This window comes from Herpailurus yagouaroundi, unplaced genomic scaffold, assembly GCF_014898765.1.
Source record: "Herpailurus yagouaroundi ecotype Mexico unplaced genomic scaffold, PumYag 139, whole genome shotgun sequence".
Lineage (NCBI taxonomy): Eukaryota > Metazoa > Chordata > Mammalia > Carnivora > Felidae > Herpailurus > Herpailurus yagouaroundi.
In genome coordinates this window covers 79519045-79532756 of record NW_024412394.1, presented here as the reverse complement: position 1 = coordinate 79532756, position 13712 = coordinate 79519045, and the positions used below count along the sequence as shown (strand labels likewise).

General features: G+C 37.1%; 1 protein-coding gene across 2 annotated transcripts in view; it reads right to left on the bottom strand.

Moving 5' to 3' along the window:
- Nucleotides 1-753: 753 nt before the first annotated feature.
- SMPDL3A (sphingomyelin phosphodiesterase acid like 3A) overlaps nt 754-13712 on the bottom strand; it is a 15148-nt gene continuing 2189 nt past the window's right edge. Inside the window, exons 2-8 of one of the 2 annotated variants that reach the window (XM_040474532.1) lie at nt 11903-12116; nt 11026-11170; nt 6617-6713; nt 5703-5872; nt 5056-5236; nt 3501-3625; nt 754-1387 (exon numbers count right to left, since the gene is read on the bottom strand). In XM_040474532.1, the coding sequence (XP_040330466.1) occupies nt 1070-1387; nt 3501-3625; nt 5056-5236; nt 5703-5872; nt 6617-6713; nt 11026-11170; nt 11903-12116 (1250 nt within the window). In that variant the 3' untranslated portion in view covers nt 754-1069. The remainder of the gene's footprint in view (nt 1388-3500; nt 3626-5055; nt 5237-5702; nt 5873-6616; nt 6714-11025; nt 11171-11902; nt 12117-13712) is intronic. The other variant, XM_040474533.1, reaches the window with a different exon arrangement.

The window sequence follows — 13712 nt, the reverse complement described above, 5'->3', positions numbered from 1 at the left end:
AACCGAATAAATCACCCAGGCACCCCTCTTTTTCTTTTTTAAGTGAAGTCCAACCAGTCACAGGATAATGAGTTTCACTCTCCTTTTTGATTGACCTAAGGTTGGTGATTGCATATCTTCTTCAGCAAGCCAAAGTATTGAGGTTTCCTAAATCCCTAGGCCTCCTCCTCTTCTCTTCTACTTGAATTCTCCCACTTAGCCTGGAAGCAAACAACAGCTTGAGAGAAGCTGTTGAGAGGCAGGCAACCATGGGAGAACTCTACACACAATCCCAAAAATAAAAGCTCCTTTTTTATCTTCCCTCAGAATATTGTGGCAAAGAAAATGCCACTGCTGCATCCTAGCGCATTTCTTTGAGAAATATTCATACCTTTCAATTCACTTCAACAATTATTTACTAAGTGCCCATCACCAGGGGAGGATCCAGGCTTTATGCTAGTACTGCAGTTACAATAAGCACAACTTGTGACACTCTGTTCCTTAAAAGTTAGCAGTACTCAAGAGGCCTCTCCTTCACTCATAGAACAAAGACAGCTTTGCTCCATTATAGGCAACTCATGTCCTAGGATGTTTCATAAGCCCCAAGTTGGTCTCAACCAGTCCTTGGTGTTTTCCCAACAGTAGATAGTGCACGGAAACAGTGTGGGCCTCAGTTTATACATGAGATTTAAACAGTTTCAGCCTCAGTTTACACATGAGTTTTTAACAAAAGTGAATTAAAAGACAGAAAACCATCCTATTAAAAATAATTCATCATGCATGAGAAGTCATTTGCTTTATTTATATAAATGACAGTTGCAACAAGGGTAAAAATTAGATATAATTCTATAAACTGGAAGACAGGATACTGACATCCAGACATCATTCTTGTAATGGGCAGTTATATATTCAATATAATAAAAATGCAGAATGTTACAAATATCCACATTTGAGGATTATAAAAAAGAAAGCAAAGATAAGAATTCTGCTGGCCCACTCAGTAACCCACAAGATTTATGTAACAGTTCCCACAAACCGATCTCAGAAACAGAACAATGTTACATTTTCTATGAACACAAAGAGTTAAGTACTAGGGATAGTGCTTTATATAATATTGTTTGAGGCAATCTTCATAGGAAATATGATCAAGACTCATAATGGCACAAACGTGATAGGACTTACATTCCCCATTGCAAATTGCACTGCTGTCATAACTCACAAAGAAGTAATTGTAGTATTTTATAAACTGCTCACTGTCCAGGACTGCAAATTGCTTAGCTAATGCATACAAACTTTTTGGCTGCAAATCTTCAATGTCATAGGTCTGAGTCAGCATATATTCCAGCTTCCAATCGGATTCTCCCTTTAGATTTGCATCTGTCAGGTTCAAATAATACTGCAACATATCCTATAGCAAAAACAGTCACAAACCCTGGTTCATTCTCTGCCATAGAAAGTACTGCACAGGAAGAAGCGTCCTTATTAGGATTTATGTGACATTCTTAATTTAAAGTTGTAGTCATTTAGAAAAAAGTGAGAACTGTTTGGTTTGCTTTTTTTTTTTTTAAGGAATTCCATAGACAAATCTGTATTACTTTTTTTCATTTTAAAAACAATGAAGGAACATATTCTAAACTACACAGAGAGATGTACAAAATACAAAGCTTTGGATTCACACACCTCAGAAATAACCACTGCTAATAGTTACATATAAATCAGTGGTGTGCTGGAGGTGGCTGGTACCAGCTCACAGAGCCAATTATCAAATTTTTAGGAATCTCGACACTATAATTAAAGTGTTGCTTTTTTCCCCCCAGTGAACAACTTGTTAAACATTTATCAGCACTCCAGTGTATGTCAAGACATAAGTTGTTCTAGACATTATGTACAAAACAAATATAATTATTTAGAATATGTATACCCTATTTACTATCTCTTGGCTTTTTCAAAAAATTAAGCTATACTACGTATGCACTGTTTTGCACTTTTAAAAATAATTAGTGCTATGGGGCGCCTGGGTGGCGCAGTCGGTTAGGCGTCCGACTTCAGCCAGGTCACGATCTCGCGGTCCGGGAGTTCGAGCCCCGCGTCAGGCTCTGGGCTGATGGCTCAGAGCCTGGAGCCTGTTTCCGATTCTGTGTCTCCCTCTCTCTCTGCCCCTCCCCCGTTCATGCTCTGTCTCTCTCTGTCCCAAAAATAAATAAACGTTGAAAAAAAAATTAAAAATAATTAGTGCTATATCAGGGCATCTTTCCATGTCAGTATGTGTATATACATACACACATACATACATATACACATACACACGTATATGTACATGTATACATATATAATATATATATGTGTGTGTGCGTGTGTGTGTGTGTGTATGATGCTCAGATCCAAAAATAGGCAACTAATAGTTGTAAAAAGAATTCAGTCAATTGTTTTATTTCCTCATTTAATCTAATGTTTACAAATTAAATCTGATTTCCCTTGCCTTATTTTCTTCATAAAAACATGCTCTAAGTGGGGGCGCCTGGGTGGCTCAGTTGGTTAAGCGGCCTACTTCAGCTCAGGTCATGATCTCGCGGTCCGTGAGTTCGAGCCCCGCATCGGGCTCTGTGCTGACAGCTCAGAACCTGGAGCCTGTTTCAGATTCTGTGTCTCCCTCTCTCTGACCCACCCCCGTTCATGCTCTGTCTCTCTCTGTCTCAAAAACAAATAAACGTTAAAAAAACTTAAAAAAAAAAAAAACATGCTCTAAGGGACAAGTGAGCTACCTCTTACTAAGTTTATTTAGGAAAAAAAAATGCATTTACATCAATAGAGACTTTAATTGAAAATTCTTTTCAAATGGTATTAATTAAAAATGGCAGTACTCATAAGCAAAAAGCCCAGCCTTTCAATGTTAAATTGGTCTAAAACCTAGTCGTGTACGAGCTCCAGAGAACTTTTGTCTCAAAGATAAATGTCCAACTCATTTTTCTTTACAAAAAAAAAATGCTGCCAACATGTATTGAGTTCTTACTATAAGCCAAGTATTTTTCTAAGTGCTTTACACATATTTGTTCATGTAATCCTCACAGCAATTCTGTGAAGTCAGTAATACTTAGTTTAATCCTCATTTTACAGAGGAATAGACTGGGAATACACAAGGAAATTTGATAAAAGAATGCTTGGGGGAGTATGGTTTCAGAGTCTACAGTCACCCTCACAGCTATGTTCTAGAGAAGAGTAATTAATAAATATGGCTTAATGAAAAGTTTCAGTATGTGTACAAGTCCCCAAATCAGCCCCTGCCCAATGTACTGAACAAATGTCAAGTCCTTAGAAGGACAGAAACAACCTCCCAAAGGCTGATCTCATAATTCCCATACTGAGAAAGTGCTGACCAGCCAAATATAAAAAGAAGACAGACATCATGAGATTTCAACATAGAAACAACGTACATCGTTAAGCTGAAAACATTCAACTAAACTATTGAAAACTATAAAGACATGCATAAATGTGGGGGCAATTCCAAAATTGTGCCAACTTACCAATAGTTTATAATCATGAGGATCATATTGAAATAGTCTGACGCCAGGATTGTTGGTCAGTTTTTCTGCAACACTCTTCACTGGGGTAACAGCAGGAGCCACAAACAAAGAATTTACCGGTCTTCCTGGACAAAACATATGTACATAAACATATTTTTTAATTGAGTTTATCTTTATTAAAAATATAAACAAATTCGAGATTAAGAGATTAACAGACATAACAGCCAAATGATGTATGATCCTTGATGAATCCTGACTTGAAACAACTATAAAGGGACACTTTTGAGAAAACAGAGGAATTTTTATTGTGGATTGGTATTAGATGATACTGAAAAATTACTGTTGCTCTTGTTAGGTAGGTAAGTGAATCGTATTAGTATGTAAATTATATAATTAGCCATGTAGTTAATGACAACTGACCAAATGACAATTAGATTATGTGAATTAGCCATATATTTTAGCAATGTATACAGCAGCATGTAGGCTAAAATGGATCTAATGTTTGAGATTTACTTTCAAATACTTGAGAAAAAGAAAAAAGAATAAAGAAGTGAATAGGTAAAGCAAATGTGGCAAAATCCTGATGGATGTTAAATATAAGTGATGGTATGTGGGGGGGGGCATTGTTTAATTATTCTCTTTTAGGTGTATTTGAAAATTTTCATAATAACAAAATCTAAGTTATCACAGGTATATACACACACATACACACAAATACAAAACCAGTTTGTTCTGTACATCTACCTAAAACAATATGCCAATAATTACATAATAAGAACCTGATTGGGGTCACCATGCTTTTATACATATCTATTACAGGAATGAATTTCTGAGTAAAAAAGCTATCAGATGCTGAAAAATGGTCATTTTTTACCAAGCCTACTTTTTGTAGGTGAAAGAGGTAAAGTATTTTGAAAATTTTCCCCAATTGCTGAAAAAAATACATACTGATTTTTTTTTTTTCCTGGCTGGCTATTCTAAAATAAGAACCCTTATTTTGTTAACTCCCAGTTTCCTGTCCTCGTGAGGAGGTCATCTTTAAAAATAGGTAATCATTGTTTTGTTTGATGCTGAGATTCTCCTATTCTTATCTTTTAATTCTGAGTAGATGACAATGTTGATTATCCCTTAAAATTAAGTGTTTGATCTATTTTAAACCAGTGGTGAATTCTGCTTTTCTCTTCAAATTCTGAGAAGTAAAACAAGTCATATAAAAAGACACTTGAGTCTAGGAAGTAAATAATGAACAGCAGTATTTCTCTAAACTTGAGAATCTAAGAGAAAAGTTGAGTGAGCTAAGGGTTTCCGAGCCTTTTTTGTTGATAGCTATCAAATGCTGGTGGCCCCATGGAGCAAATAGGGAGACACCCAACTGCAGGCCTAAATAGGAATTCGACACTTGCCTTACAAACACACAAGACATTCAGAAAAAGCTAGTGCTGGCAGGTTGATTTAATGAAACTTGTAATTTACTGGTTCAGTAAAAATTACTGGATATTCACTGCTTTGCTCTAGCATCTTGGATTGGGAAAATGCACACAGAACAGCATATTACCTTTTTTATCAGAAAGCACCATAATACTATCTCTGTGAGTGTGTCCATAAAACTGTCCTGCAATGACATTGCTGTATCTTCTAAAAATATCTATCAATTTCTCATTATACAATTCTCTCATTGATGTGATGTTCCTTGAATGGGGCACATATCCTACTGGGATATGTGCTATGATGTACACCTGGAGAAAGAAACATAATGAGGACTGATGAGAATCTTTTTGCACGTGTATCATAACCAAATGACATTTAGATATCCAAGATTAAAAGTACTGTATATTAATTAAAATTTAGAAAGCAAATATGCCATCTCTCCTATTACCAAAAAAAAAAAAAGATGAAATTATAAAACTATTAGTATCATTCTACTTGCATTTGACTCACTTAAATTACACTGTTGATGATATATAGTAACTGTGATCTTGGTCACAATTTTTTTTTAATCAACAGATGTCAATCAGTCATCAAAGCATTAAAAGCAAAGCAAAATAAAACAAACACAGCAGATTTAATTAAACCGTAAGGTGTTTCATGTGAAAACACCTTCAAATTTTAATATCTTTATTAATAGCTGACCCCACTTGAGTTAATAAATACACAAATTTAGCCCCTGTTTATCCCCAGATGATTTTAGTCTCTGGGATCTACCTTCTCCTTATTTTGCTGAGAGGTGTTCAGTGTCTTTTCTAGCCATTCAAACTGATTTGCTGGGTCAGTCTTATTCAGAGTCATGATATTTGGGCCGTAGTACAAGTTTGTGTTTAGACTGATGATCCTAAGGTTCAGATTAGGTGAAACTTTCTGTGAATAAAAGCCACCTACAAAAACAAATTTAAGACACACTCTAGAAAAACACGTACACAGATTCACAGTGACTATGAAAGCAAACTCTTAATTATGGTTTACAAGCCAGTCAGGGAGGTGATACTTATTTCTCATTATTTAGTTTGTGCATACATAGGTTGTCATTAAATAAGAATCACTTCCTGAAAACCTACTGTGTGCCAGATCCAGTGGTGGGACTTCCACATACTGACCTACCAACAGTTGTATCCGATAGTCAGATGAAAATGATATTGGCACTAGGTCATGAGGTGTCAAATTTTAGAAAAGAAACATTAATGCATCAACTCCTACTTTTGCATGTTTGGGGAGTTAAGATGAGAGATATAGTGCAGTACAAAATGCAAAAGTAGGAACACACGTGGACCGTGCCAAAGACTACTATGGGAGAGATGTCAGATAAACCAGACCTGCTACAGTCTTAGTAGGAATGAGACTTAAAGGCAAAATCGCCCTCACACCTGTGAGCCGGTGGTGGTAACACCCAAGGGTCTGCTGCAGTGGTACTTTTGGAGCTAGCACCTGATCTTGGACCTGCTCTCTTTGCCCTGGGCCCACTCACCATCCATGCCTCTCCACAGCTTTCAAACATGACTTACAGCCTCCAAAGAAACGGGCACATCCAGAATGAACACACCCAAGCAAACATTAAAGATCTTAGTCTGAACAACATGAATAAAAATAGAGACAAAATAAGGATGAATAAATCTTTCACTTACCTTTCCTTAAAGTATGAATAGATTCTTCGTCCAACCAGGGCTCCCAGAGATTTGCTACTGCATTGTACACCTTGCTGGTGACTACAGGCAGTTGATCCTGGCCACAAACAATACAATCCACCATTGAAACTTTAAAGATACATAGATTAACTAATTTAAACATTACTTGAGCATTTACTACTATATGAGACATCTGGAGAGGCAAGGATGAGTACTAGATAGGCTTCATCTTCAAGGAATGTATAACTTCGTTAAAGAGACAAAAAAAATATAATCAATCACCTGTCAGACAATGTGCCAGGTGCCATCACAGAGGTTCTAGCAGGGTAGAAGCATGAACAATCGAGTCCGGCCCAGAGAGTCGGGGGGGAAAGTGAAGAAAGCACATCAACCTGCCCTTGAATAATGATTTCATCATGTTGGCAAGAAAGGGCATCAAAGTAAAGACAATGGCCCAGACACCAACACTCACAGTGCTATACACAGAAAAAAGCACTTGTGCCACGTGGCCAGGATATAGGACGGACATGGGAGTGTGCTCATTAAAGAGAAACAGAGGCAGGTGTGAGTCTGAACACACAGGGCCTGGAACAGCACACTGAGAGAATGGAGAAAATTTCATGATTTTAGAATTGAACAAAGTCTTCTGAAATGTTCACACCAGTATAAAGCTTTTGAACTTTCTGAATGAAGACTGACAACCACATGCTTTTGATTTGGAGAAGTCTCTTTATATGAACATGTTTTGATTTTTTGTAAGCAATGTATACATAAAACATTTTTATCATCATAAAGTATTTTTATCATCCTATTTTATCACATTATAATAAAGGATCTTAGCTCTGCGGGGCACCTGGGTGGCTCAGTCGGTTAAACGTCCAACTTCAGCTCAGGTCTTGATCTCACGGTTCGTGAGTTCAAACCCGGTGTCCGGCTCTGTGCTGACAGCCGAGAGCCTGAAGCCTGCTTCGCATTCTGTCTCCCTCTCTCTGTGCCCCTCCCCCCGCTCATGCTCGCAATCTGTCTCTGTCAAAAATAAATAAACTTAAAAAAAAAATGTTTTTAAGGATCTTTAAGGAAGAAAAAAATACCCCAAACTTTAAGAAAGTATATACTGAGGGACACCTGGGTGTCTCAGTCAGTTGCGTGAACAAGCCCTGACTTTGATTCAGGTCATGATCTCACGGTTGTGAGACTGAGTCCCGTGTCGGGCTCCATGCCCAGCATGGAGCCTGCTTGGGATTTTCTCTCCCTCTCTCTGCCTCTCTCTCTCTTTCTCTCTCTCGATATCTCTAATAATAAAAATAAAATAATAATAATTTTAAATTTAAAATAAATTTAAAAAAAGAAAGTGCATACTGAATAAAAATCCAAAAATCACTTGTGAAATTAAATTATTCCGATTTTCTTGTTTTAAAAATTATATTAATAAACAGAAGCCATTTCCTTCACACTCCTCCTTTTCTTCTGTATATTAGTGACATAAATCTATTTCTTAAAGTAATTTTCCCATCAGCACTAGTTAAAATGCTTATTTATTTTCCAAGATGACACCCAAGTCACATTAGTTCCTAATACATATGCCTAATACACGATGAAAACAGAAATACATTCAGGGAAAGTAATAACTAAATGACTTGTTCTAACTAGAACTATTAGTATATTTTTAATTTGTGTTAGATATCAGACTCCTCTGTCTGAAAAGTATACTGAATACTAAAAATTATGACTTATAGGCCAACCCAGATTCTGATTAAAACTTGGTCACATGATCATCATCAAAAATCTGAAAGTGTTAGCCATGTGTATCCCAAGGTATTGGGATAGATGCCAAAATACTGGAATGGTCATATGAAATCTTAAAATTATATAAAATTACTGTAGAGTTTTCTCTCAATTTTAGTTATGAGAAATGTGAGCATCAGAGAAGTTAGATGATTCATCCAGGGACAGCTGGTCAGTTCCAGGGTTGGTCTAAATTCCAGGTCTTTCCAGTGTCACTCCTATGTCCAATTATTAATTGTACCATGCCATCATCTCAATCCTCTTTGGCTGTGACATGCGCAGTGCCAAGAAATGAGGTATAATGGGAAGTGACCCACCCATAAGTTTGGTGGCGCCAGTCTTGCCAGTGTAGGAGTAAATGAGGACCCTGGCCCAGACTGCCTCCTTGGGCGGCAACTGGAAGGAGTCCCTAGGCTGCCCACACTAATATCTACTTCTGATGTAATGGGTGGGGACATGCATCTACATATGCATGTTTAGGTAGCTATGTTTATGTGTATGTTTATGAGATTTTAATGGAGAAATAATACTTATTAAAGTATCTGCTTGATTTGTTACTAACAGTTTTGTTACTAACATTCACCAGAATTCCATCTCGGCTAACAGTCTGTAGGAGAGTTTGTTGTGGGGCTTTCATGTTACATTGACATTCCTGAAACTCGCGTGGAAGGGTGGAAGCAGAATAATAGAAAGAAGATTTTCAGATATAAAGTCACAAGCTAGAAAGACAAAAAAAATAACTAAGGTATACGGGCTGCCCAATTTACCCAAGTTATACATACGATAGGATATATTTTAGAATTTGTATTTGTATATTATCTATATCTGTGAATCACTATAAGATTTGACTTCACAAAGACAGAAATAAAAGTAAAATAAAACAAATCCCCAAAGGAGTTAGGGAAAATGTATCCCACATGTTGCTGCTTACTGCTCCAATAACTACCACTCCACTTATTGAGGGCATAATATGTACCAGGTAGAAAGCTACGCCCTATTCATGTAATATCACTAATTCTCACGGAAACTTCTGAGGGTGGGTGTTATTGCTCCTATTTACAAATGAGTGACTTATGGGTCAAGGACATTAAGCGAATTATCCAAGTTGGCCAAGCTATCAGGAGCAGGGCAGGATGAGGCTTTACATTCTAGTAAATACGACTCTAAACCCCGCATGTTCTCCACTATGTCAATCTGTCACCTAAAGCATATAAAAAACAATGTGGGTAGCTCCTGGTTTCTAGAGATTGTTCATCCCCAAGCATCTTCCCTGTGTGTTCTCACATCTCAATAGTAACAAAGTTGACCACTGGTTTAGAGGATGACTCACAAAGACTAACACATTGTTCATCTCAAGCCCAGAGGCCAGTGCCAAAAAGTTACTTGAAACAAGTTCATCCTAGAGTACAACGCCTCAAAATCCCTGTATTTAGGTGATCAAAACGCTCACTAAGCATTCTTGTGGCCTGAGATGGAAAAGATATTCTAAGCAAGAAGATAAATCTAGACAGAGACGCATGAAAGTAAATATTGTGTTCAGGAATACTGAGTATGTTAATCTGGCAAGAACAAGGGATGTATGAAAGAATGTTAGTCTAATTGAACACAAAAGATCCAGGATGTGGGCTCTATCACTACGTGATTGTGAGCACTTGAACAAGCAACTTGACATTTTGGGGACTCAGTTTTCTCATCCATAAAATGAAGAGTTGATCTAGACTAAGGCTCACCAAACTTTTCCTATACAGGGCCAAATAATAAATATTTTAAACTTATGGGCCATATGGTCTCTCTTGCCACAATTCTACTCTGCTGTTCTAGTGCAAAATCAGAAATCAGCCACAGGCAATACAGAAAGAATAGCCATGGCTCTGTTCTAATAAAATTTTATTAACAAAAGCAAGTGGTAGGCCAAATTTGGACCACAGGTCGTAGTGTGTCAAGTCCTGGACTAAAACACTAAAACTCTGAGATATCTTGAATCTGTCCAAATCTAAGATTCTACACCTACTATAACAGGACCCTCCAGCCAGGACTAGTACCCGACCGTTATGCACAGGCTATTTAACAAACTGCCACACTGATAGGTTAAGGCCTGGGCTTATCGGTCATCAAATATTCTAAACACAATCTCGGTCTTGAGTTTTATCTTAATCAGCTAAACTGGACCCAAACAGGAACTTCCCTCTTTGGTTCTTATGACAGTTTGCTATGATCAGAGTGTGGAGAGCTTTGTCTGCCTAAGAGAAGTTGTGAAAAATGTAAACATTTGTCAATATCAACCTTCCTTGCCAACCTTTATCATAAAATGTGAATGAACAACACTGTTATTCAAAAGAAAGTAGAAACTGAGGAATATTATGAAGGAAAACAAGAATCAATAATCCACAAACTAGGCAATTTGCTTCCAAAACTCACTATGGACATATCTTTTTATGGATTAGGGAGAATCACTTTCAAGTCCCCAAAGCACTTGTCTTACCTTCTTCAGTGGTTATTAACAGTGCACTCTACCTCCATGAGCCCCACTCCCACGTCTTATCATCAGCTAGTTATTGTCAGAATTTTGACAGTACTAATGGGAAAATTCCTTGAAACACTTTTGGAGTTTACATCAAATTTACCTGTGGCCAATAGTCATGATTACCCAGTGCAGGGAAAACCTGGAGATTTGGAAAGACACTCTGGATGGTGGTTGTCATATTAGCAATCACATTTATGACTGAGTCTGTTGAGAGTTCATGCACAGGAACGTGAGGTGGGCTATCCCTGCAAAGGAGACAGAATCATAGCAAAATCAACTTCTATAAAAAGTCACTAGACATGCATGATGCCTGGTTGTATTATCATTGCACACTTCCATGATAAAACAACAGATGATTATTGAAAGAGCTGATAAACTACTCTTCACTTATCTTTCTCCCACAGAGTATCCCATTTTAAAAACTGTGTGATACAACAGATAAGCAGGAAATCTCAGCCTATTACACTGCTTGACTGAAGATTTGTGAGAGGCAAATAGTTGAGCAATTAAAAGCACAGATTCCAGAGCTAAAATGCCTGGATTCAAATTCCAGCTTTGCCATTTACTAGCTGTGTACACTTGAACAAGTTACTTAGATGCCCAGCCTTCCTTTCTTCATCTGTAAAATGGGGATAATAATATCAAATGCAAATGTTAAATGAGGTATAATTTAAACATTAGTTAAATAGCACCGGTCATTACTGCAGGCATAGGGAATACAAACCTTATCACTCTGTCATGACAGATAGAATTAATTAATTATGCCACCAGAAGATAATGTTTACAAAATTGCTATTCTCTATCTCTGCCCTTTGCCCACTTGTGCCCTCTCTCTCTCAAAAAAAAAAAAAAAAAACAGAAACAAAAACAAAACAAAACCTAATTAATTAATATTCGTGGGAATTCAGGATTCTAATGAAGCTTAGGTCACTGTAGATAAATATTGAGCAACTAACAGTATTTATATACTCACTTACCCTGTCCATATCATGAAAGATGCTTCTTGTCCTGAATTTTTAATGAAATCAAATGCTGACAAAATAAGGTAATAGGGAGAATCACACAGAACATCTCCAAAAGGACCAGGATTGGAGGCATTTGCGCCTTTAGATGAAGCACACACTTTGGTGTGGTCATCTGTGATGTGGTAAGTAGGGTCTAAGTGTAAATCAGTCACATGCCAAAACTGTCCTGTTGATTAGAAAAGAAATGGTGTTAAATCTACTTCCCTTTAGGTATCCCCATACACATATTTACAGTAAGACTGGAGACAGTTACTCCTCCCTGTGATGGAGTAAAACCCTAGTAATTTAAATGTTAATTTGCCCTGAAAGTAAATACAATACTTTCCTGTCAGTAGATGAGGGTCCCAAAGATAGTGGGAAGAATTTACTAAAATTTACTATTTACATGGGTCAGAACCGATGAGCTCACTGATGGCGTGCCTACATAAAAAAGACTATGTAACAAACGTAAATTGCATAATGAAATACAGGGAGACATACTTCAGATGGGTCAATAATAATATTGTGTATTAACAGTATGTTTCCTTCCTTGCAGAATTTATGGTTTTAGAATTTATTTATGTGCTTCTTGTGGAAAAACTGACATAGAAACATGATGTGGTCTGTTTGGGTTACAGAGTGGATAGATTGCAAAACCAGAAACTAAATCTCACTCCTAATTTCTTGTAAAACCTGGCCTCTCAACATTAATGGAAAAAGAGTATAAATGTTTAATACTAGCTTTAAACCAAAAGTAGGAATTTCCAGAGGCTCTTTTTTTTTTTTAATTTTTTTTTTCAACGTTTATTTATTTTTGGGACAGAGAGAGACAGAGCATGAACGGGGGAGGGGCAGAGAGAGAGGGAGACACAGAGTCGGAAACAGTCCAGAGGCTCTTAAAAGCTACTAAATATAGGAACTCTCTCTCTCTCTCACAAAAATAAACATTAAAAAAAAAGTTATACTGTTTTTATTTTGTAACCTTAAGCTTGAATTTGAGATGGAACTTCTTCATTTCCAAGTAATACTTAAAATTTATCAGGTACTTACTGCAAGTTTAGTACCTTTTTTATGTTTTACATGTATTAACTCATCATTATTTTCATTTTAAAGATAAGGACACAGAGATTAAGTCCAAGTCACATGTGTCATACACAACAGAGTCAAGATAGAGATTCAGGAAGTCTGATTCCGGATTCCATGTTGCTCTTAACCACTGTATCACTTGCCTCTATGTGTGCTCACATTCAACTGTCCTTCCGTGTCACTCGCCTCACGTAAAATACATAACACCTACATGAGATACTGTGACAATTAAGGGACATGAGATAATAAGTATGCTAAAATTTTATAAACCAAAACTGGAAACACATTAAGAATACATCTCCAGTACCTAGATTTGTATGTCCTCAGCATCTAGAACATGACCTATAGTAGGCCCTCAGTAAACATTCCTTAATGAGGCACAGGCAGATTTCAGGATTTCCTCAAGATCACATGGTGACTCATTAATGAGAGCTGAACTAGAACCAGTCCCTCCAGACTCCCAGTCTAGCACCCTTTCCACTACACTGCACCACCAGACAGATAAGTGAGGAGGTAATTATTTAGATGCACTGAAGAAAGTCTTTAAATAGAAGCCAAGAGGAGTTCTGACAGGTTCTTAACCTGGGATTTATGAATAATGAACCTCTGGAGGCCTCACCTTCCACTTCTAATGAAATTATATATAAAGTGCTGTGTGTGTGTGTGTGTGTGTGTGTGTGTGTGTGTGTGTGTGTGT